The sequence below is a fragment of the Myotis lucifugus genome, unplaced genomic scaffold (genome assembly GCF_000147115.1).
Source record: "Myotis lucifugus unplaced genomic scaffold, Myoluc2.0 scaffold_220, whole genome shotgun sequence".
NCBI lineage: Eukaryota > Metazoa > Chordata > Mammalia > Chiroptera > Vespertilionidae > Myotis > Myotis lucifugus.
The window spans coordinates 903,749-928,039 of NW_005871268.1; the positions used below are offsets into that span (position 1 = coordinate 903,749).

Sequence of the window (24,291 nt, forward strand, 5' to 3'; positions counted from 1 at the left end):
TCTGTGACTCAGTTTCCTCAGTTATCAATAATTATAACAGCTTGTACCTACCAGGATTGCTGATAAGGGTTAAATGAGTTAATGGATCTAAAGCACTTGGAAGAAAGACTTACAGAGAGCTAGCCCTTAATAAATGCCAGCTGCTATTACCTAGGGTGTGGCTCATTTAAAATGAACCCATGTAAGGCTCAGGGGAAGGCATAAGGCTCGCATTTGCCTGTGTACACATTTTCTGTCAACCCTACAGTTATCCCTTCTGACAGGTCTGAAGTGATTTGGAACCCTCCAGACAGGGCAGTGACCTTTTCAACATCAAGTTAATTAAGGCTGGTGAGTAGCTAGAGTGTAATGTTTCATGTCTTTCCATGTAGTTCAGTGAGAAAGATTTATTAACTCATTAAAATGTCTTGTTAGTTATTTTCAGCTACTCAGAATGACTGCTCCTTCCAACCAGCGACTTATCCCAGAAAAGACCAGAATAGAATCTGACTTTATTGACATCCTAGGCTGGCATTTGCGTCACTAGATTATGTTGTTCCAACATTAGGATAAAAAGCTTAAACAAGTGTGATGGTTGATTGACATTCACCTGCCTCTGGTGACATGCAAAAGGCTATGGACTTGTCATGACGAGGCCCTGCCAGGCTGGTGTCATATATACAGTGCAGCTGGCTGAGTTGGCTGAGCAAGCCCGTTCCAGGAGCTGGGTCTCCTCCATGTGCTGACCTGGCTTCCTGCAGACCAGCTGACTGGGTCCCCGACCTCTCCAGGTGGCCCAGCCAACTGTGTCCTTTTCTAAAACAGAACCTAGGCTGCTTCCCTGTCTGCCTCACCCTATTCCTTCAATCAAGTTGAAAATGAATAGTCTCCTTGTAGAAGTTCACTCTTTTGAAGACAGAAGAATTGCTACTCAAAATGCATTTCCCCCAATTTCCTCCTCACCCTCATCCTGCAAAATGTGCTTACGTCTAGTGTGCGATAATACATCCACACTGATATTTTTGGTCTATATGTGCACACTCTCTCGGCTTTCCAGTTTTCAGGTTAGATCATTGAAGCAGTAGAACATTGATAACATAAGCTGGGAAGGGGTGAATCCAGACTCTTTGATGCACCAGTCGTGTGACTTTGAACAAATTATTGACTTCGTGTCTCATGCACTTCAATAAAATGGAAGTAATAATAGTACCTTCCTCATATGTCTGTTATGAGAATTTTTTTTAAAACCAACTAAGATGCTTAGCAGAGTGTTTAGCAAGAGTTAAGTATCAAGTTAATACTGTCATTTTTGTTCTTACAGTTGTTACAAGCTGCTAGTGGACAGGGACCCAATCCCTTCCTCATAGTGCCAAGCAGAGCTCAATATTTAATAAAGCGCTTCTGATAATGGCTATTGATGAGAATAAGAATGAGGGGCAAAATGCTAAATAAGGTCTAGGTTTTTAATAAAGTAGGCAAAAATGATTTCCTGAGCAACCAAATTTCTGAATGTGCTTCTACCATCATCTCAAGCTTCCTATTTATTATGACAATTTCCTGCTTTCAAATATTGAACACTAAACAGGAAATTAGTTTGAGGATGATGGTCTCCAGCCAAAGAGAGGAAAGCAATTTCCGTGGCTAGTAACCAGATACTCTTCTGAGGAAATTTTCTTCAGAAAATAAATATTAGAACACGGAGCTTGAAATAATCTCAGTGGACTTAAAAATTTCACTCCTAGAAATGAAGGGCAAAGTTGCATTTCTTCATCTGAACAGCCCAAGTCGTCATCATTGACTTTATTTCCTTTGCCTTTCAGAGGCACAAAGAAGGACCAGAAAGCAGGTGGCTCCCTGGTGAGCCCCTCACTGTGTGGAGCCACTTAAGGTGCAGATGCAGAGAGATGGGGAGGCGGAGTTGGAGGCGGAGTGCTGTACATTACAGGGAGCGCAATAAATATTTTATTAAACACAAAGATGATAATTTTTAAGACTTCACACTAACATGATGTCCAAACAGGTATCTGGTTACCCATTAGTATTTCGGAGGAAGCCTAATGCTGATAACCATATTGCATAATAGAAACTTTCCAATATGCATTCATCTATGGCTATTCCACATGGGATGGAATCAACAGTAATTAAGTCTCCCAGGTAAATACAAAGACAAAACCCCTGAATTTCACACGTAAAACAGCTTGTGTGTTCAATATTGTGAAGCTTACCAAAAACCAACGCCAGCATGAAGAACATCAAGCAATAAGAGCTTGATCCATCCTACTCTCATACATCCACACACTCATACACCATCATCACCATCAACCCATCTTCCCCATCTTTACATGACACATCCTGAAAATTAATAGCAGCTTTAGAAATAGGTTGTGAACCTAGCCAGCCCAAGGTAATATAGGTAGAGATGAATAGTGCTTTGGGGAGTATTTTTATCAATAATGGCAAAGCCCCAAGAAAAATCAATTCTGGCTCCAAGGTGGATAGTAAAGAAGCAGTAAGAAGCCAGGGAAAGTTGGCAGAGCTTTAAAAAGAAGGTGCCAAAAACCAAGTCAGAAAGCTAATAACCATAATATCTAACAGCTGCGTTGTGCTTGCTCTGTGCTGAGTGTTGTAATTGCATTCTCTCTTTACATCCTCCAGGTCAACAAAGTAACTACTATTATTTTCTTCTCTGCAGAAGTGAGAAAATAATTAGCTTGATTCTGGTAGGAGAATTAATAGGAATATATATATATATATATATATATATATATATATATATATATATCGAATCATCACATTACACGCCTTAAACGTATACAGTTATCTTTTGTCAATTGTACCCCAGTAAAGCTGGAAAGAAAATGACTGGTGTTCATTTTTAGAAGCTCTACTTAGTTTTTCAAATTTGATCTTTTGTCTATTATGAGGTCCTGCTCTTTTATTATGTTTTCTATCCATTTTATAATTTTAAGAATTTTGAACATACTTAAATTTAAATATTAAAGACCCATAAGACTTTAAAAGTTATTATTTCTACTTCCTTGGGTGTCTGTTTCCCCACTGTGTCTGTTGCCTTGACCTCATGAAGGTCCTTTCCTTATGTGACTTGCATAGCATTTTGGGGAGGGAGCCGTTTGTGGATTATTTTGTGTGAGATGATTATATTCCAGGGTGTGGAAGTGTCTCTGTAGAGGTTTTACATTTCCTTTCCCACTGTCCTAGAGGTCTCATGGTTCTTTTATGTACATCCTTTGTTTTAGGCGTCCCATACTATATGGATAACATAAATTTGAGACCCTATGAATGTTGCAAGACTGGATTTTTATTTTGGATAGATTTTTTTTTTTACCACCAAGAAGCTAAGGTGGTACCAAAAGGCCCATGATATTTCTAGGAGCCTATGAGCATAGCTATCTAAGAATGTAAGAATGGTTGAACATTTGGAAAAAATTAATGTAATTCACAACATTTAAAAAACTAAAGAAAATAATAATAAAAATCTTAATGTATTCAGAATCATTCATCCTTTCAGAATTTTCAAATAAAACGCCTCTTAGAAAACTAGGAATAAAAGAGCAATTTAACCTGATATAAAGTATCTACCAAAAATATAAGTAAATATCACATTTAATGTTAAATACTGGAAGCATTCTCTTAATGTCAGGGAAAGACAAAAATATGTGCTACTGCTTCCATTCAATTTGTTTTGGCTAGTTCAATAAGAAAAAATATTTTAAGATGGAAACAGAAAAAGATGTTATATTTGCAGGTAATATAGTCTTCATAAAAATCCTACAGAAATTTACAAAACACTTGTAATAACAACAGTTTAGCAAGGTGCTAAATAGAAAAGCAGTTTATAGAAATTAATGCCGACCCTACATATCAATAAATAATCGAAAAACAAAACAATTTAAAAAATTATTCCATTCATGATAGCCACAGAACTAAAGATATCTGGAAGTAAATGTTTAAGATCTTTACTTTAAAAATTATACCAATTTTTGGAAGGACTTTCTAAAGGCTTGAATAAATGGATGCTTCAAATTTATAGATGGGATATCTCAATATTATAAAGACCTATGCAGTTCTAGTAAAAATGTCAACAGGCTTTTTCACAGAACCTGACAAGTTGATCTTAAATTTTTATGAGTAAAAAGACAAAATATTTTTAATATATTTTTATTGATTTTCAAAGAGGAAGAGTGAGATAGAAACATCAATGATGAGAGAGAATCATTGATCGGCTGTCTTTTGCATGTCCCCTACTGGGTGTTAAGCCTGCAACCTGGGCATGTGCCCCGACCAGGAATTGAACCTTGACCTCCTGGTCCATGAGTTGATGTTCAACCATTGAGCAACACTGGCTGGGTGAGACAAATATTTTTAATTGAGTAGGGAGTTTCACTCAACCAGGCATCTCTTCTTATCATAAAGCTATCATCATTTAAAATTTAGTGAAGTTTTGGTAAAGGAGCCTAGTAAAACAAAATGGAAACAGAATATCAGGCCAGAATCTACGGATAAACATTCTTCTATAGACCATTTTTTATGAACAATGTTTCCTTCATCTATGAATACAAAAACTAAATAGGCTATCACAAGGAGAGCTAGTACCTCTAGACTTGGGTCATTCCCATCCCCAAAGATCATTATCTAAAAGTTACAAAAAAAAGGAAGGGATAAAACATGGGAGTACAACATGCCTGTTCATATTGCACGTTGTAATGATCATTTTTGCATGCTATTATTTATTTTTTATTTATTTATTTATTTATTTATTTATTTATTTATTTATTTATTTTTGAGAGGAACCCTGCTTTTCAATACTTTAGATGGGACATGTTTCCCATTGTAGCTCACTATTGTCAACTATCTATAATAATAAAAGTGCAATATGCTAATTAGGCCAGACAGCTGAATGACCTTCTGGACCAAGCCAGGGCTCTAAGGGCTGAGGCAACCTCCTGCAGCTGCGAGGGCCGAGCCCCTTGTATGAATTTCATGCATTGGGCCTCTAGTCCTGGATATAAAAGAATAGTCACCACATAGGGGAAGAAGCAGTGTCCAGATTACATTTGAAGAGCTGGACCCCAAGCAGCCCTCTTTGGATCCACTTCTCCACTAATACAGCCTCCAATCTAATCCCCTTCAAAGGATAGCAGCTCATTAGCAGAAGACCAAGAAACCAATGTGGATAAAAACTTAATGTTATCTTGAGAGTAAAACAAAGAGAAGTTTTGGCGGGAGGGTTGGGGGGGGGGCAATTCTAAACTACGATTTTCTCTTTTATATTCACTGACCAAAAAATAATAAATAAATAAATCCCTATTATATAATTTAGGACCCAGCAAGGAGATTTGGATTAGTCTGCTCTGGCTACCATAACACAATATCACAAACTGAGGGTTTAAACAACAGATATTTATTTTTCTCATAATTCTGGAGGTAGGAGTCCATAATCAGGTGCTGGCAGATTTGGTGTCTGGTGATGCCTCTCTTCCTGGTTTGTGGATGGATGTCTTTTGGCTGTGTCCTCACATGGCCTTTCCTCCATGAGCTCAGGTGTCTCTTCCTCTTCTTATAAAGACATTAGTCCTGTAGAATTAGGGCTCCACCCTTATGACCTCTTTACCCATAATTGCCTCCACAAAGGCCCTGTCCCCAGATACAGTTACATGGGGGATTGGGTAATTCAACATAAAAATTTGGGGGGACACAATTCAGTCCATAATAGGAATCTCCTCCAATCTTGAGTCAAGAACTTTCCCAAATACAAATGAAAATTTGATTTATTTCTGACTACAAATCAATGGGGGGGGGGACAGCATGTTCAATAAATAGTGCTAAGATATTTTGTTACCCATATGAAAAAGTATAAGAAAATTAGGCCCCTAACTCCAGTGCACACAAAAATACATGCCTGGACAGATAAAGTCCTAAATGTGAAAAGCAAAACTTTAAAAAAAATTAGAAAGTACTACAGAATATAATTGACATTGAGATTCAGACAAATTTTTTAAGTAAACTCCAAAACCCCCCCAAATTATAAAAAGATTCATATATTTGACTACATCAATATGAAAACATTTCTCTAGGCTAATATTTTTAGAAAAGCAAACAAGGTAAACCATAAGCTGATAGAGATATTGGTAAAGCACATAACCAGCTACGGTTATGAAGGATATACAAAAAGCCCTTCACAGCAATAACAAAAAGCCCAAAACCTAGTAGAAAAATGAGGTAAGCATGTGAATAAATGAAAAACCCTCAGGCCAAAAAACAAGATGAGGGAAATGCCTACTAATAAACAATGAAATAACATTTCTAAGTACTAGATAAATAAACAACATAAAACTTAATGACTAATTTGACATAGAGAGAATGGCAATACTTTAAGATGACTCCCAGGTTTCTAGTTGAGCAGTAAGATGCACCATTAACCAGGACATGTTTCTATTCTAATATGTTTCTATTCTAATGTAAGAATAAAAACACATTATCAAAAAATAAAACATTTGAGTTTGAGGTAACTAAGGAATATCCAACTGAGATTTATATACCCAGGTCTGGAGCTCTCAGGGAAGAGAAGTTTGGCCCGGATTTCAGAGTCATGAGCATGTAGGTAGTTGTTAAGATTACGACTGTGTTTGAGATTGCTCATGGAGATGGGAGAGGGCTATAGCCAAAAAGAACAAATACAATGAAGTCAAGGGGAGATGCCTTATTGGCGTTTTGTGTGTGTGTGTGTGTGTGTGTGTGGTGGGGGGGGGTGTTTGTTTTTTAAGCCAACTTTGTTATTACTAAACAAATGCATTTGAAGTGCAGGCCATTCCTGCCTCATTTGTCTCTTTAATGGAAGATGAGTATGTGTTGGCATTTGAGAGACCTGTGCAATGAGTCAACAGATTAAAGTCCCATTAGGGGGAAAAGAAACACTTGGAAACCTGCAAAACTATATGTTTATTTTCATAAGCAAGAATTTTATAACCAATGCATGCTAGCTATTTTACCATACCTTGGAGAAATTCCAATACCGTCACTGTTGATTATGGGAAGTTTCTAATGTTGATTAGCCACACAGTCTAAAGAGATTTGACTTTGGCAATATAGATGCCTCCTTCACTGTGGAGGTTTGCTTTTTCAGTCTTATTTAACAAACACAGGAAGGTCAACTGCTCGAGAGGTGCAATAGTGTCTTCTCTTTAGTTAGTATCCTAAATCACACATATTTTGTTATTACATATCAAGATCAAGAAGGCAAAAATCTTGTATTTAATGGCTTTCGTTTCTCAAACATGAAGGGGAAAAAAATCAAAACTACTTTAATTCAATGGAATGAAAGCAATGAATATTCCACAAACTGAAGCAGAATTTTAGCCAATATCTTCATAAAATTGTAAATTTATTCCTATAGCTATCTATATATAATGTGTAATGTGTGTAAGTTATTCTTTGTTTTTAAAGATATATTTATTATAACAGAATTTCTGGACCTGTGTCACTCTAATACCATTTCATAAAAGAAAAACCAATGATTTTTAAATATATATCTAAAATGTTTACCAACTAAACATGTATATGAAGATATACAAATTGCTTTCTTTAGATAATGAAGTTTAATATCCATGCCAAATAGAAACAGAATAATCTTTTAATGTGCTAAATTTCTACATGGTTTAAATCAAAAAGTTTCTATAGCATTTGTGAAAAATGTCATACAAAGAATTAATACATGAACTATTAGCAACACAACATCATAAACAATATACCATCCAGACACATTAAATTTTAAAAACACAGATATATTTACTTATACAATGAACTTTAATGGTTTAGAGTGAGCACTGACATAGAAGTAAAAACCTAAATGCTCATAACTTGATCAAAACCAACAAGTTTCTTTACAAAGAAATTCTAAAGATAAATCATATAAAACCATGAGCTCAACTTAATCTTTACTTACATTGATAATCACCCATTATCATTGTACATATTAAAGATTTAAAGCACAAGAAAAACAATGAAGCAAAAACACAGACTAGATTTTCTCCAAACTTCTTCTAAAATTGACTATAGGCATTCCCTTTTCTCATATGCCATTACATTTGTGACACAACTCAAACACTCAATTATACTATGTGGTTTAAGCTGATGAAACTACAGATAATTCATTTGGTACTATTCATGGATTTAAGCTAAGTTGAATCAATGAAACTAGCTCCATAATTACCTCCTGATTTGATAGATGCTTTATGGTTATCCAGACATTTTAAAAGTCTGTCCTGATTCCACACATTCTACAGGATGGTATACTTCTTCATAAACAGTATTTTTCTTCCTTATCAACTTGTGGGGACACACTTTCATTCTCCATCCAAGTCACTTAGACTTCATGGTAGGAAATACGCTAATTTCATGTGGTAAGAACAAAGATCAGACCCATCCATATATCAGGATATTTTCTGCAAAGCAAAAATCTTATAGTATTTACCAAAAAATATGATATTAATAACAAAAACTAAATAAATAGACTAACCTTTTTTAAAAAAAAAATCGATCTATTCTAGGACACCACATGCACACAAGGAAGCTACAAAGCTTCTGCTCTGAACTTCAACACTAGACAGCCAGTGGTCTAGTTGTGTTCTATTTGCAATGAACTGGCTGCTTGTTAGCAAAGAGTCCTCTATACATTTATGTAAATCACACACAAGCAGTAATTACCTTCTGATAGAACCTGTGTTGGTATGAAACATTCTGTGCCTAACGTGTATTGTACGTAAGAGTGATGACAAAATAACTAAAGAACTATATGCTGCAGTTAATTCAGGAAAACGGGACTATATATCTACTTAGCCCTCCCTTGGAAAAAATTTTTCATTAAAACGCTGATAACTTTCTTATTTTGAGAAGATCTTCATATCTCTGAAAGTCTTTGGGAACCAAGTCTTAAAGCACCATGATATACGTCATTTCTTAGCATTTCTTCCCCATGTGTTTGTATGCACTGCTTCTCTCAAAAGAGACTTCCTCTATTAACAACGCTGTGCCTGAAGAGGCCTTTGCAATATTTTAAAGTGTGTGAGTGCGTCTGTACAAGTACGTGTTATTTATATGTGTATATCTATACAGTCTATTTCTATTCAGATTGGCACAAGTTCAGATGTCATGCTTTCTGTTTAGCAACTAATCTATTCAACTTTCTGAAATTTTGTTTTTGCTACATACTGAGCAAAAAAAAAAATATGAACGTATAGAGCTAATTCTGTAGGAGAGTCAGTAAATAAGATGAAGATGCCCTCCTGTTGTTCTGCAGCCACAATTTAAAAACACAAATGTTTCCTGGATGAATTAACTTCATCTTTTGTGAAGAACATAGGTCATTTAGTGAAATTTTCTAGGATATTGGCTTATGAGCTATAAGTTGGAAGAATCAGTATGAATAACTTTCTATTAGTATGGCTTCACAACTGTGAGCCTACAGAGAGAGCTGGCTGACTGCAAGCCACACACACATGTATGGGCTAGTTCTGTCTTTTATAGACGATAGCAGGAACTAACACTCAGAATTAGACAGAATGCATGGAGCATCATATGAGTCTGGCATTCAAATATTCCCCCCAAACATAACCAAAAATGCTTTAATAAATTTAACTAAATGTTTAAAATTAGAAACTTTGTTTTTAATAAATAAAAAGTCACCCTATGGCCATAGGAAAAAAATGAGTAACAAAATTACCTTATGGTCATAGTATCATGTTTTATAACCAGAAGCCCACGAATTCTCAATAGTTATTTTAACAGACCCTAAAACAGGTGAAACATCCTTACTATGAAAATGATTTCAGTTAACATCTCCTTTATTTAATCTGAAGAACTCCTAATGTTTCAATTCAACCAACAAACCACTTGTTTACAAATGTCATAAACCAAATTAAGATTAATAAGAGTTCCATAAAATTAAAACTGAAATCTATCACTAAAAACAAATATCTTAAAGCCTTTTATTGGTTATCACATAAAAGCTATATGAATATTCATAGCACCCTCTCTCTATAAAACAATACCCAAAACCAAAGGAAGATCTCTATTGCTCACTCGCATAATGGCCTCAAATCTGTTAGTGACTCAATTTGTGGAGCTACTCTGAGGCCACTGAGAGCACCATACCCACACACACACAAATTTCCACATTTGGAAGGTGAAATAACTTTCATTATTTATGTTAAAGTCATCTCCAAAATCGTGTCCACAATTTTCATTCTCTGTGAATGATTTCTTCCATGGTTAGACAGCATATTTCAGTCTTTTTTTAAAAGTGATTAATTGTTCATCCCCTCTAGTTTATATGCATATACAAGAGAAGTACCACATCCCCACTTTTCAATTTTTTCTCCAGTTATTGTGGACTATCACCTTCTTGAAATATATTTAAAATGCCAAACTTGGGTTTTAATGTAAAATAACATTGTTTTCCATTAAGATGATTCTAAAAGGTTCCTGCAAATCTAAGCTTTATAGTATGATGGAAAGGAAAAAAAAGAGACACAGAATATTGATATTAAAAAAAGAAAAGAGAAAGAAAAAACTCATTAAAGAAAGAAAAGAGAAGGAATAACCTTGACAATTAGTTATAATTTATTATATTTAATCTATTATTTTTATAAATGACTTAAAATAATTAACCCCAGGCCCAGTATTAGTATGGGAATTTAACATTAAAAAAACACATAGTCCATTTCCCTAGCAGCACAAGATTATTGCGTTTAGCCTATGGTGCTGTTATTGTCCCATCTGAAAAATACACCTATTAGTAGACAGCACAGTCTAGATTTTAAACTAGAAATATAGTGCCCCATTTATAATTTATTTTCCCAGATTAATATATTCTTATATCATTGTCTCTTTCTAATACTGTTACATACATTATGGTGTCTCCTTCTACTTCCTATTTGTGGAAAGTATTAAAATAGCTGCTAGAAAAAATACATCCATTTTCTATAGCATTATTCAGTACTTTATATAACTACTCTGACTCCAAATGGTTGGTTATATAATCTGGCAGGGAAAATATTTTAAATTTATGATTGATAATGAATTATATGAAAGCACTAGCAATTTAAATTTCAAATTTATAATTTCTACATAACAAAAATATTCTTTAATATTACAAAAATATATTAATTCTATATTTAAGGAAAAACTGCCTTATCTCTTGAGAATTAAAAAACAAACTAATACAACTATGCTTTTCTCCATATATACCTAACAAGGCAATTGTGAGTAAATATAATCAGTCCACAAACTAGTAATTGGAACTGGTTTCATTATGATAATTTTAAAACTTTTTTTCAACAATTTCTATCAGATAACTTCTAATTATACAGAAAGGAATCTGCTAGAAAGTCTAAATATAACTGGCTTGAAAATAAATATTTGCTGATATCCTTAGGGACAAAATATGACAAGGCAGTCCTAATAGAAATAAGGCAAAAAGCAAGTGAAATTGAGCAGTGACAGATTCTTCATAAGCCTACATTTTCCTTTTGTAAAAAATGGGAGCAAATTCAATCTTTGGAACAGCCAATATTGAGTTCCCTAACATGAGGAAGAATAGAGGTATATTATTGGTAAAGGTAGATTGGGTCACTGAAAATCCATAGAATGCCAGAATTTGCAAACCATCAATCTAGGCTCAGTAATATAACTGGATGTTCTTTTATAATTCCTTCCTGAGTTATGTGTTATGAAAGCCACAAGGATTAAAACCTGAAGCTCTTAAGGGAGGAACAATATTAATCACTAATACACTGAATGAATACTTCCTCCTTCCAAAATGAGTATCTTGCCTTCTTTTTAATTCTTTTAAGGTGGATTTTGGCTAAGGAGGAAGAAAGAATGGAATACAACAGTCATGGAAACATTTTAATCTACTGCCATTTCCAAATTATCTCTGAAACTAAATTATAAATTGTTTATTCAATAGTTTATTGCTTTAAAAATAGTACATGCTTTCCTCCGACGGTTGTGGGTTATTGTTAAGCTGCTTTCTTATTATCATTTAAAATGCTATGCCTTCTTAGATAAGTGCTTTAGCATAGGCTGTCATCTAATAATCTCACTTCTAAATTTTTTAAAAAGTATATAATAGGATTAATTCCATTCTTTTTCATCCTTTACAAAAACAAGTACCCAACTGTCTTCCAGGTCAAATTCTCCTCCATCTAGATCTCTTAATTTTCTAAATGACTTCTAAAAACACATCCCATAATGAGAAGTCACTCTCCTTTAGTAGCTATTCAAAGTTATCTGGTCTTTCCAATAAATCTCTAATTTTAAAATTCAGTAGGTAGTTTTCAACCGTATTGTCACATCATGTTTAGCAAGGACTATATCCTTATTATTCAAGTATTATAGCCCTTCATTTTTCTTAAAATCAATACACTCTCTTTTTAAAAATCATCTATGCTACGACAGCATAGTCTTTGTTTTGTTCATTGTCCTCATTTTCTTGTGGACCAGTGATTTTTACTTCTGGCCTTGGTGGTCTTTGAGGGTCTAAGTCAACCTGGAGGAAAACAGATCAAAACAAGATATTTAGCTCTTTAGTTACAAAGATAATAAAACTTATAAGGAAAAAATTACTCAATATTTCATTGAGCTATATAAATATTCAACTAAGACCAGTTCCTCAGGTTCCTCTGTGTTTTAGTCTATCATCACCCAGTGAACACACCAGTCTCAATACCACTTGTACAGAAGCCCTTTCTGAAACCATAACCCACTCTGTGCCTTAAGGAGGGCATATACTTATTTCCTGTGCTACAGGCTTTATTTTTCTTGATGTTTTCCTTTATTTCCCTTTGAGTTTTTCAATAGCATATTTATACTTTTCATTTTCACATTTTCAGAGAAAAGGGAAGAGAAGCATGTAGCAATTCTACCCTCATGTCTCATTAATCCAGTCCCATACTAGCTATTCTTCTGTTAGTTTTCTACAAAAGCTTACAAATTCTTTGTGAATATGGTACCAAGTAGCATAAAATATCAAGCAGATAAAAGCCGGACAGGATACGAAAACACAGAGGCAGCATTGCTTCAACAGCAGCCTTTGTCCTTGCCACTTGGACTTCTCCTATGTTATTAATGATATTGTCTTATTTAGTCTGTCTTTCCCCACTAGTCTGAAAACCAAGGGGGTGAGATTAGAATTAGGAGGTTCTCAATCTCTGTTCCATGGAATCCTGGAGGCTCTACAGCCCCCAATGGCCACCTGTGTGGGGAGAACAGGACCAGCTCCAAGTTCCCCACCCCTACCGGCCATGATTTATGTTCTAAAAAAGAAAGAAAAAAAAAACGTTACCAGAACTATCTCTTATTTCACATTCTCAAATAACTCTCATGAAGTGTCTCTTGAACACAGTGCAAGAACAACAAATGTCAGTTGGTTATTGTGTATTTGTTATATATTTCCTGCTGTTTCCTACAATCTTACCACACTTCGCTTAAGAACTGTTATGTGGAACAAAATGTTACATGGTGAACTAAATTTTTAGTCATTTTATAAATAAAGAATTCTTTTGAAAATTCTAATTATTAATGTATATTTTATAATTCATATAAATCTGGCTTTTCATGTAATTGGTTTGCTTAGAGTACCTATACTAATACAAATAGTATAAAAACAAAATATCATTTTAAGAGAGATGAGTCAAAAAAGATTGAATTTCTTGAGTGTAACTGCTCTGTCTTAGGCATGTGTATAGTCCTTAAAATCCCTAACTAGTCACATATCAGGCACTTGTTCATTTGATTCCCAATACATACCCTCGATATATACTTCTAATATTTGTTCTTCAAATTATATAACCTTGATTTTGACTGATACCCAATTCCTATGAAAGGCCTATTTTTAAAAATTAATTTTATGTCATGGTTTTATAGGTTTCACTTTTATAAAAACCTATTTGGGTCATAACATTAAATGAAGCTAGGCTACTGGAAAAATGCATACTTGGATTTTACTATCTTTGTCCCACATAGAATTTATACTTTGATTTTATGCTCTAAGCATTCATCAAAGGCTACTATAATAACAAAGAACTTCATGACAGTTTGCATTATTGTGTTTCCTATATGAGTCCCCAGACAAGAGATTTTGCTTCCTTTGAGAAACATTTTTTTTCTTTTGCCTTCCTAGAGAAATTAATTTTGTTTCCTTATGGAGATAAAGGGAATCATGTAATTGACTGAATTATTTTTTTTAAATTTAGCTACAAACAACCTCAGAATAGAAATTTTAGCTAAATTTTAATAACCATGTAGAACTACATATGGGAAATTTCTTATAGAATAGGGCCATGAGTACCTCATGCTGAGTCAAGATGAGAGACACATTGAGTGTTTTCATTTAGTTGTTAATAATGTATTTGCAGCCTGGCAGGTGTGGCTCAGTGATTAAGCATCGACCTATGACCCAGGAGGTCACGGTTCGTTTCCTGGTCAGGGCACGTTCCCAGGTTGGGAGCTTCGGGGACATGCAGGAGGCAACTGATCAATGATTCTTTCTCATCATTGATGTTTCTATCTCTTTCCCTCCCCCTTTCATTCTGAAATCAATATATATATAATTTTTTTAAGAATGTTTTTACATAAGCCATACAGTAGATTACAGGCAACTTTGTACTGGTTCCTGAAACCTGGCCACAAAAACATTTTGCATTTTACCATGACTAAACTTGGTCTAAGAAAGATCAAACAGATAAATCACTAATAAGTAATCAAGACGACCCCATTCATCATACTGGGTTGTCAGGGATGAGCAGACCAAGGCCTATGTTAGAGGCTACAGCCTTGAGGGAGGTGGGCCCTGAGCTGATGGATAGACAGGAAAGAAGGGCACAAGCAGACCAGCAGATGGTGAGAATGCTGTGGAGCACATAGCCTCTTATACTATGAGACTCGACTTTAGCCTATTCATCAGCATCTAACTTATTCTATCCTATCAAATTTCATCTGATCCTATGGAAGAATGCCAGGACTTAAGAATATCCTGCTCCAGGGCTATGGTGGGAAAACAGGCTGGGAAGGAGGCTTTGACACATATTCCTTCACCTTCGCTGTATAATGAATAGAAATATATATTATTAAGTGCCTGGCATATTGTGCACTTAATTCAATTAATCCATTAAAGTGGGCTAAACAAATTAAAGTTTAATATTTCTATAGAGCAAAGAAGTAAGGTAGGTATAACAGAGATGATGTTCTTGGTTTCCTTAAACCAGCGGTCGCCAACCTTTCAGACCTCACAGACCACCAATGGTCCATGCACCACCGGTTGGTGACAGCTGCTTTAAATCATATCTATGCCTCACTGATCTTGATATTATTTGCTGGTTTGTATCTTCCCTGGTCTTAACTCACTTGTAGTTCTTACTTATATGTCTCTCTTTTGTTTTATGTGTTCCTAGGAGCCTCTGTAAAAAAATTTTTTATTACAGGGGACAGCGTGAATGCAGTCCCCCACTACCTCAAATTATGTAGTCAACTTTCCCACATTTGGGAAAATCGCAAGGGACAACACATCCGGAGTGCAATGGATAAGCCTTGCCCTGGGAAAACCACCTTCGTGATCATGGTATCTCCCTTGCTAGGTAAGTATCTCTGTAAATTTTTTGTAGAATAAGGGAGGAAATGGATGGATGACAAGGACGGATGGACATATAAACTGTCAGATAAGTGGTTGACAGTCCTTTTTTAATATTTATTTATTTATTTATTTATTTATTTATTTATTTTTTGAAAAAGGGGAAGGGAGAGAGAGATAGAAACATCAATGAGAGAGAAACATTGATGAGTTGTCTCCTGCACACCCCCTACTGGGGATCAAGCCACAACCCGGCCATGTGCCCTGATCTGGAATCAAACTGGTGATCTCTCGGTGCATGGGACGATGCTCAACCAACTGAGCCACACTGGGTGGGCAACAGTCCTTCTTAACTTATTGAAATAATATAGTCAACTAAATAGTATTGGATCTTTCCCCACTCAACAAGTGGTTTCAATGCAAGTCTTAAGTGCATGAATAATTCCCTAAGTGCGTACACACACACACACACACACACACACACATTCATGCAAGCACACAAGAGAGCAAAAGCAATAGAAATACCTCCTCTTGTTCACTGCCAGCTCCTTGAGACTTTGTTTCCTCATCCACTGCCTCCTGAAGCTCGTTACTGACAGGATCCATTTCCTCACCATTTTCTTCATCAGTGCCTCCATTAACACGAGTGGTTCTTCCCTGCTCCTCCCTGTGCCCCGGCATCTCCTCTGCTTGCTCGGAGGCAGCTGTAGCCTCCCCAGCTCCTTCCTCTTCAACTTCACCATTCATTCCTGAAAACTCTTCTTTCTCTTCTCCATCCTTGCTTTCCTTCTCTCCGTCTTCTTCCTCGTCTACAATTTCTGCTGGCCTCTGATGGATCAAAAGAAATAATGGGTAACAGTAAGAAGTTCAACAGTAAGAAGTTATTTTCTACACATTATAATAATTAATAGTTGTGTTACAGTCAAGTAATACTTCCTTACATTTGCATAGTACTTTAATGTATATAATGTGTTAACCTTTATTGACTGCCTACTGAATGTCACTCTTCACAAGTATCTTCTCATTTGATTCTCATTATAATCCTGTGAGATTTGTCGTAGTCCTATTTCACAGGTTAGAAAACTAAGGTAAAGAGAGATCAATATCTAGCCCAAGATTCCACTGCTTATAAATGGAAGGGCCAGAATTAGATCTAAGCATGTGATTCCAGAACCAACGCTCTTAATGCCCAGAGCATAGAGGATACTATACTGCAGGGTCTGTGGCCGATGTCCGGTGGAGTGTCTGGCCCTGAGGAGGAGGTAAGAGAAATTCTTTGTGGAGATAATATCATACTCACCACTAGTGCCTAGTGTGCGTTCCTATCTCTAAATACAAAAAGGGCAAAGTTTATGGTACCAGAACGTGAATCTACCAGGTTTTCTAACACCAGATGTGGACACTTTCTAGACAATGCCCAAGAAAGTTGACAGTATACCTCCAAATACCAACAATGACTGTTACATATATATGAGACCAAGAAGCTTTTATTCCTTTCTGTAAAAAGTAATAAATGCTCACGTATTTTATAAAGTCTAGTTAGGCATTTTTACTGTTATTTGGATACATGTAAACCTGCTCTAAAAGAGAGCAGGAGGCTGAATTCTAGAGCCAAGACTTTGGAGAGAGAACGACTTGGGGTAAAGTCCTGGCCAGGCTCTTACTGGCTTTACCTAACTTCTGTGAGTTTCAGATTCCCACTTATAAAATGGAAATACAATAACACTTCCATGGGGATCAAATGAAATAAGTTATATACAGTGCCTGGCACATCACAAATCCTAAAAAAAAATTAAATTCCTTCCCATTTGTTATAATACATTCTTTCCTGAAGCTATCATATTTCTGAACTGCCTCCAATAAAATGTGTGGGATAAATAGAAGGATAAGTAGAAAAAAATAGAATGTTAGGACCTCAGACCTGCCTCTTTTTAGCTGTGTAGGGTTGTACAGGGCACTAAATACTCTGCCATCTGTAAATTGCAGGTTTGAGGCACAATGAACCCTGACCTCCCTTCCAGCTCTGGAAGTCCGTTCTCCTCTCAGTGCCCGAAGACTTGTTATGGGACAATTTACACAATGAGTGAACACAAGCTTTCAGTTTCTGAAGTAAAGACAGCAGTAAATGAGGACGAGTAGATTGACGTTCAGGAAAAATTTCACACTACATTATTTTGAAGAAGAAAGAGTTGAACCATGAATTCCTATATTCTATCAAAAATAAAGTCTCAAATTTGATTACATGATATCAAAGATGCACTTTTTAAATGAAGGGGGAAAATAGTTGATTTTAAGATAGTCCAGAAAACAGTATTTATCATCATGCAGATTAACTAATAGTACACTGAGGCTGTGTCTTTCAAATTTTCATTCAGATGCCTAATGTGCACCAGCATCGGCGGGGCCCTAGCCAAGCCTAAGCATGCTGCCAGGGCAGGGCCCTTGGGAAGGCCAAGAGCAGAAACTGGGGTGGAAGGGAGTAGATTGGCCAGGTGGCTTGGAAAAGCAAGAGGTTCATGAAATGTAACCATAGGGCTTTGCTAAGGATTCTGGGTTTTATTTATTAAGACCAAAATAAATAAAGGTGAGAAAAAACCCCAAGTTCCAAAAGAGAAAACAGTATGTTCCCATCTCCACACCCATGTCCCGCCCTCAACAAACGTGGCAAAGCCCTGAGGCGGACACACCTGAAGTGCAGGAAGTCGGGGCCTTCCCCAGTGAGACACTAAGTCGGAGAGGGGCCTTCTGACTGGGGAGAGGTGGAATGAGGACCAAGTCAGAGAACACTCTGGTGGCTCTCCACTCACCTGTCAGAGGCCAGGACAAGGCCCGGGGGCAGCACATTCCTTTCCTGATGGCTCTGGGGGATTGAGGGAGATACCATGGGGCCCTGCCAGACATTTGGGGGGTTCTCATCACAATGACTCGAGCAAGTGGGCCTAGGCAGGGGTGGGCAAACTTTTTGACTCGAGGGCCACAAAGGGTTCTTAAACTGGACCGGAGGGCCAGAACAAAAGCATGGATGGAGTGTTTGTGTGAACTAATATAAATTCAAAGTAAACATCATTACATAAAAGGGTACGGTCTTTTTTTTTTTAGTTTTATTCATTTCAAACGGGCCGGATCTGGCCCGCGGGCTGTAGTTTTCCCACGACTGGGTAGAGCATTGGTTTTCACGAAGCAGTACTGCAGATACCGGGCATTCAGAGACAAACACAGAGTCTGTGACAGCAAAGAGCTCAGAGCAGTGCAGAAACAATCTTGCTATGATAGGGCATGAGGAGAGAAGCAATAAGAGTGCATGGCAGGAAAGGGATATCCAAGGTGGGGTGTGGCAGCTGCTGCCAGGTGTCACGTGGCTGGTCACTGAGACTTCCAAAACCTGGTATCAATGGTGTTTGTGGGTAAAGATAACAGACGAGAGGCACACCCATCACCTGTCTGTGCCAAAGGACATGCTCAGTGCTTATGCATTCATCATTCTATATAACCTTCACAGTAACCCTACTAAGCACACTTCTTATACCCATTTTATTATAAGGAATCACACACCACTTCTAACATCACACCCGGGTAAGCAAGTGGGGCTAGGATTTGACCCAAGGTGTTCTTGCCCCAAAGTTCTGGTATTTATTCTCCCTTAAACAAACCACACAGATAATGCTACTTTACCTTGTCGCCACTGCAAGCACACTCAAGTGCACAGTAGAACCTCAGTTCTCAAACTTAATTCATTCCAGAAGGCTGTTCAAGAAGGATTTGTTTGAAAACCGAATCATTTTTCCCACTAGAAATAATGTAAATTGAATTAATCTGTTCCAGACCCCCAAATGATCCCCTGTTTTAACCTTTCTTATATACAGTACATGTCTAATGTACTGTTTAATCTATAAATAAATGCTCATTTTTTTAAATTTATGGAACCAGTCCCCTACTAGCCTTAAACGAATCACTTTCAGCACTTGTTCCAGGGTGTCCTTCAGGTCAGCATGCAGCATCTTTGCTTGTTCACATATCACTGCCTCCCAAAGGCTGTCACTGGCTAACTGCTTTCCTTTATCCAAATCACCACAGTTTTTCTACCTCTTCAGTTGCCTGTGATCCTTGCTTCTTTCACACCCTTAGCAACATTAGCACTTTTGATGGCCTCTTTATGCTTTCAGATTGTGCTAATCCTTGACCCAGGCAACAAAAGTGTTCTCTCCTTTGTTTGTTGCCTGAGAGATGCTTTTTGTCATGCTGAGGTATCAGCATGAAAGGGTTGTCAGTTAGAGAACTGATGTTTGGTTGGACAACCAAGACATTTTTTCTGTGAACAACTTGGTTGGGAACCGAATTGTTAGAGATGGGAGACATTTGAGAAACAAGGTCTTACTGTACTTGCAATGGTCAGAAATAAGACATCTGCAGTAGGCAACATTACTTTTCCTGTTTAAAGAATTTCCAACCTGAGAACAAAACATCTCTGGACTTCTGCTAAAGACTCATGGTATGATCTAGGGAGGAAACACTGTAAAGTTTGTTAGGCAGCGTACCTGAAGCAGTACATTTAAAAAATCCAGAAACACTACTGCACTAATGGCCAATCAGAGATTTCATTTTAAGTTATCTCTGAGAACTGGATAATTATAAATCACTCTCCTAAAATTGTTATCATCCTTACTGTGCCTAAAGTTCCCTATCAGAGCAAATTTGGGTTTTGATTTAAAGAGAAGTTATATATTATGTTCTCAATAAAAAATTCAGTAATAATAACAGAAAAAGACCCTCAAAATGTACTGTAACCATTAGGAATCTGGATATGTTCCCAGACTCTCTGGGAATATATTACACGGGCTTGCTAAAGTCTGTTCAGGTGGCTACCTTCTGTCTAAATGGGGGAAAGTCTGTTTTCCTTCCTTGACATCTGAATCTATGCCTGTAAGTTGCAAAACAATTGTGTGTTGGTTTTTAATTTTGTATTTTCCATCTTACCTTTTCTTCACTCCCAATTCCCAAACACACATACCCTTTTTCTCCGTTTAATTCAAAGGGCTGGCAAACACCTTAATCTCTTTTTAAGGAGAAGGAGACACTGAGCCCCAAATTCCAGCTCTGTTCCCTTCACTATTATAACCACCACCACTAACAAGCAGGATTATGCTTTCATCCCATTATTTGTATTAAACTTCCCCAGCATAGCTATTTCAGTAGTCATCCAATGAATCCACATCTGGTTAGCTCAACTTTAAGAAATGCAAGATTATGGTGCTGAAATACCATTTTGATCAATTTAAATAAGACAGTAACATTAGTTAAAAGGCTTATAATTCTTTAAAATATCCTGAGTGTAAAACAAAATTTATTATTACTATGACACTACAATTCAGGGCAAAAAAATGCTTCTATGGCAGATCTGTAATGAATAAATGAAAAGCAATGTGCTTTTTGGTGTTATCTCCTTTGAAGTTGGCATTAAATTATTAAAGGTGTTTCCAGTGTATACATCAATCAAACCATCCCCAGAAGGAACACTGGTTTTTACACGCATGCACACATACACATAGATAAAATCTATACCATCATGAGGGCCTGCAAAGAAGAAAAAGAGCCCTCCTATAAGAGGGAGGGTGCCCATGGTGGGAGGGAGCTATTCTTTAGGGTAAAGAAAAATACAAGAGGCAAAGTGAGTGAGTTGCACACTTCCTCAATCCCCTTCCCTCCTTCTCTTGCTATAGAAAAACTTTTAACCTAGTACCCCTCCCACAACCCAGAAGTGACATCCAACCTTGACAGTGTGACTCTCACAAAGAATTTACTCAGGTGAGTGGGATTCTTTGGAGGCCACCAGCAAAACTAAGCTTCTCTTATCTCATCGCTAGAACAGCTCTGTCCTGAGAGTCGGGCCATCGGCTAAAGAGCTATGCGCAAAGCCAGACACGGATAGTCACATATTGTATGACTTAATTTATATAAAACATTCATAGGTAAATCTATAAAGACACAAAGCAGATTAGTGGTTGCCAGGCTTGGGTAGAGGGGGGAGGGGAGAATGGAGATTGACAGCTTAATAGGTCCAGGTTTCCTTTTGGGTGATGAAAATGTCTCTTAGAATGAGACAGAGGTAATACTTGCACATCATTGTGACCATACTGAATGTCACAGAATTATATACCCCCACTCTTCCCCACCAGGTACCCATTTACCTGGCCACATTTCTGTGTCTACTAAGATACCCAAAGAATATGCCACTTAACTTAGGGACCAACCTCAAGTTATTCTCCTGCTTTACTCCACAACTGGACTATTGACAGCCACCTTCCTTGCCTCAGGTATATAAAGTTTCCCTTCACAAAATATCTTGTGATTCTTGGTAGTAGGTCAATGATGATATTACATGAATTAGAAGGCTGCAGAAACTAACAAAGAAATCTGAGAACTGCAGCTTACTTAGAATTGAAATATAGAAAGTGCTTGAAAAATGTTTATTTGAGAGCCACATTCTATTTTAATAATGTGTTCCCACTCCCCTTCCCCCCCCAAAAAAAACCACCTTTTAATTTCTTCAAAATCCCCAGATAGTTCTCAGCCTCCTCCCATTTAGGTGAACCTGCCTGATTGCCTGGCAAAGTGGTGACAGTCACAGCTGGGCAGACACCAGTCTTAGCTCATCAAGCAAGAAATGTCATGTGCTAGCAGCCAATGTTCCACTCCACCTCAAGGAACCTTAGGAATATTCTGATAATGCTAATAGTTTAGATAGAGAAAAGTAACCACAGCAACCAAAAGGGAGGAGTTAGTTGGGGAGTACAAGGAGAAACGAGCAGGGGTAAGAGCAAGAAATTGCAAATTAAGCTTGAGGGAGTGAGTAAGGATGAAGAGAAATAAGAAGGAAAAACCCTTGCAGTAAAGGGAAGCAGAGCTCCCATGCATGACTTCACCTCTCCTCCCCGTAGAAGCTAGTCCTCATGTGATCCCAAGAGATTGTGTTCATATCCGAAGAAGATCCCTTGGTGGGGGAGGGGTGCTCTGAAAAAGATTTATATCTTCTGAGGTTTTCTTCAATGGGGACATCAACTGGCAATGCAAAATATATACTGCACAGGATGAGGCACATATGGTCTGGTGGTTACAGCTTCAGGCCAGAATTCACCTCACCTGGTCTCAGAGTCCCCTTTGGAATTTGAGGATAATAATAATGACCTCCCAGGGCTGTAGTAAGGCCCAAATGATACCATACACATAAAAGACCATTATAAGCTGAACAAGCCATATCTATCTATAATAATAAAAGCATAATGCAAATCAACTGAATGGCCAAACAGCAGAACGACCATCTGGATGACCTTCCGAACGAAGCTGGGGCTGCAAGGGCCTACTCTTGCACAAATTTCATGCATCCGGACTCTAGTCTGTCTATCTATCTATCTATCTATCTATCTATCTATCTATCTATATATTTATTTATTATTGTTTTCACTCCACTTTTCTTGCTATTGAATGGAAGGAGTTGAGAATAGTTGTAAATACAGTATTTACACTAATCAAATTGTAAACTAGTGGGCCACTTAGAACACTATCCCTTCTAAATTTCTTGAAAACAAACAAAAAGTGATATTAAGACACTTAATAATTGTCTTGCCCTTATCAATTAATACAGTTAAAGGCAGGCTGATGTTCAATTCCTGGTTCATTAGACTGTTAGGTGTGATTCACATAAACTAATTATCAAAACTAATGTTATGTTTAGTCTTGGCTTCTGATTTCTCTGGCATGGATTTTTCACAGCAAATTCACCATACAATAGCTTTTTCTTTTTGTTTCTAAACTGCTTTCCACGCTTAAAACTAATACAAATGTGCCAGAGAGAGACACCAAACAAGGATGATTTACATAGATTAGTACAGGGACTTAAATAAACACAACTGTCTTCAGTTGGAATGAGAGGTTGACAGCATCCAGTTAGGGGTATAATAATGACAGACACTTAGATAGCACATTATGCTCCTGCAAGCACATTCATGTCTATTTGCTCTTATATCTTCCCAAGCATGATGGTCCCCAATGTGCAGAGTGGAAACTGAGCCTGAAGAAAAGTCAAGCAATGCGCCAATATGACCAGTGCGTGGCAATATCTTTTGTTTACATCATAGAAAATAAAATAAAAGTTCCAATTGAAACACAGTGGTGCTGGTAGTAGTTTATAATCTGGTCACCATGGAAACCACTCACCTAATCAGCCCCACCCCTAATGTATGACTAATGGGTTAATGATGCAAAGGGCCTGGCTGGACTGAGCTGGGTTCCATGTCTTGTTTTTCTCTTTTCTACTAATGACGGATCATCTTTCTTACAGACTTAGACTTAAAAGCTGACTCTGTTCCCTGACTATTATTTTTTGGCTTATTAGGCAGCATCAAATCAGAGATGAGCCCCTTTTCCTCACTGTTTAGGGCTTAACTGTGTCCTCTCAAAGTTTATATGTTGAAGTCCTAACTCCTAGTAAGGACCTCAGAATGTGACTTTAACGAGGCAATTACGTCAAGAAGGAGGTTCCTGGAGGGAGCCCCCATCCAATATGACTAATGTCCTTATAAGAAAGAGAGATTACAACACAGACACATATGGAGTAAAGACTATGTGAAGACATGGGAAGAAGATGCCATCTATAAGCCAGGGACAGATCT

The 24,291-nt window shown here is 37.1% G+C and overlaps 1 protein-coding gene and 1 non-coding gene across 2 annotated transcripts in view; both read right to left on the bottom strand.

Annotated features, from left to right (window-relative positions):
* Nucleotides 1-12,442: 12,442 nt before the first annotated feature.
* The window catches only part of DCDC2 (doublecortin domain containing 2), a 182,046-nt gene continuing 170,197 nt past the window's right edge, over nt 12,443-24,291 (bottom strand). The window contains exons 9-10 of the mRNA XM_023761848.1: nt 16,151-16,453; nt 12,443-12,547 (exon numbers count right to left, since the gene is read on the bottom strand). Of these exons, the coding sequence (XP_023617616.1) occupies nt 12,443-12,547; nt 16,151-16,453 (408 nt within the window). The remainder of the gene's footprint in view (nt 12,548-16,150; nt 16,454-24,291) is intronic.
* LOC111827785 lies at nt 15,477-15,640 on the bottom strand. Its single transcript, XR_002831513.1, has one exon. It is a non-coding gene; the product is annotated as a U1 spliceosomal RNA (small nuclear RNA).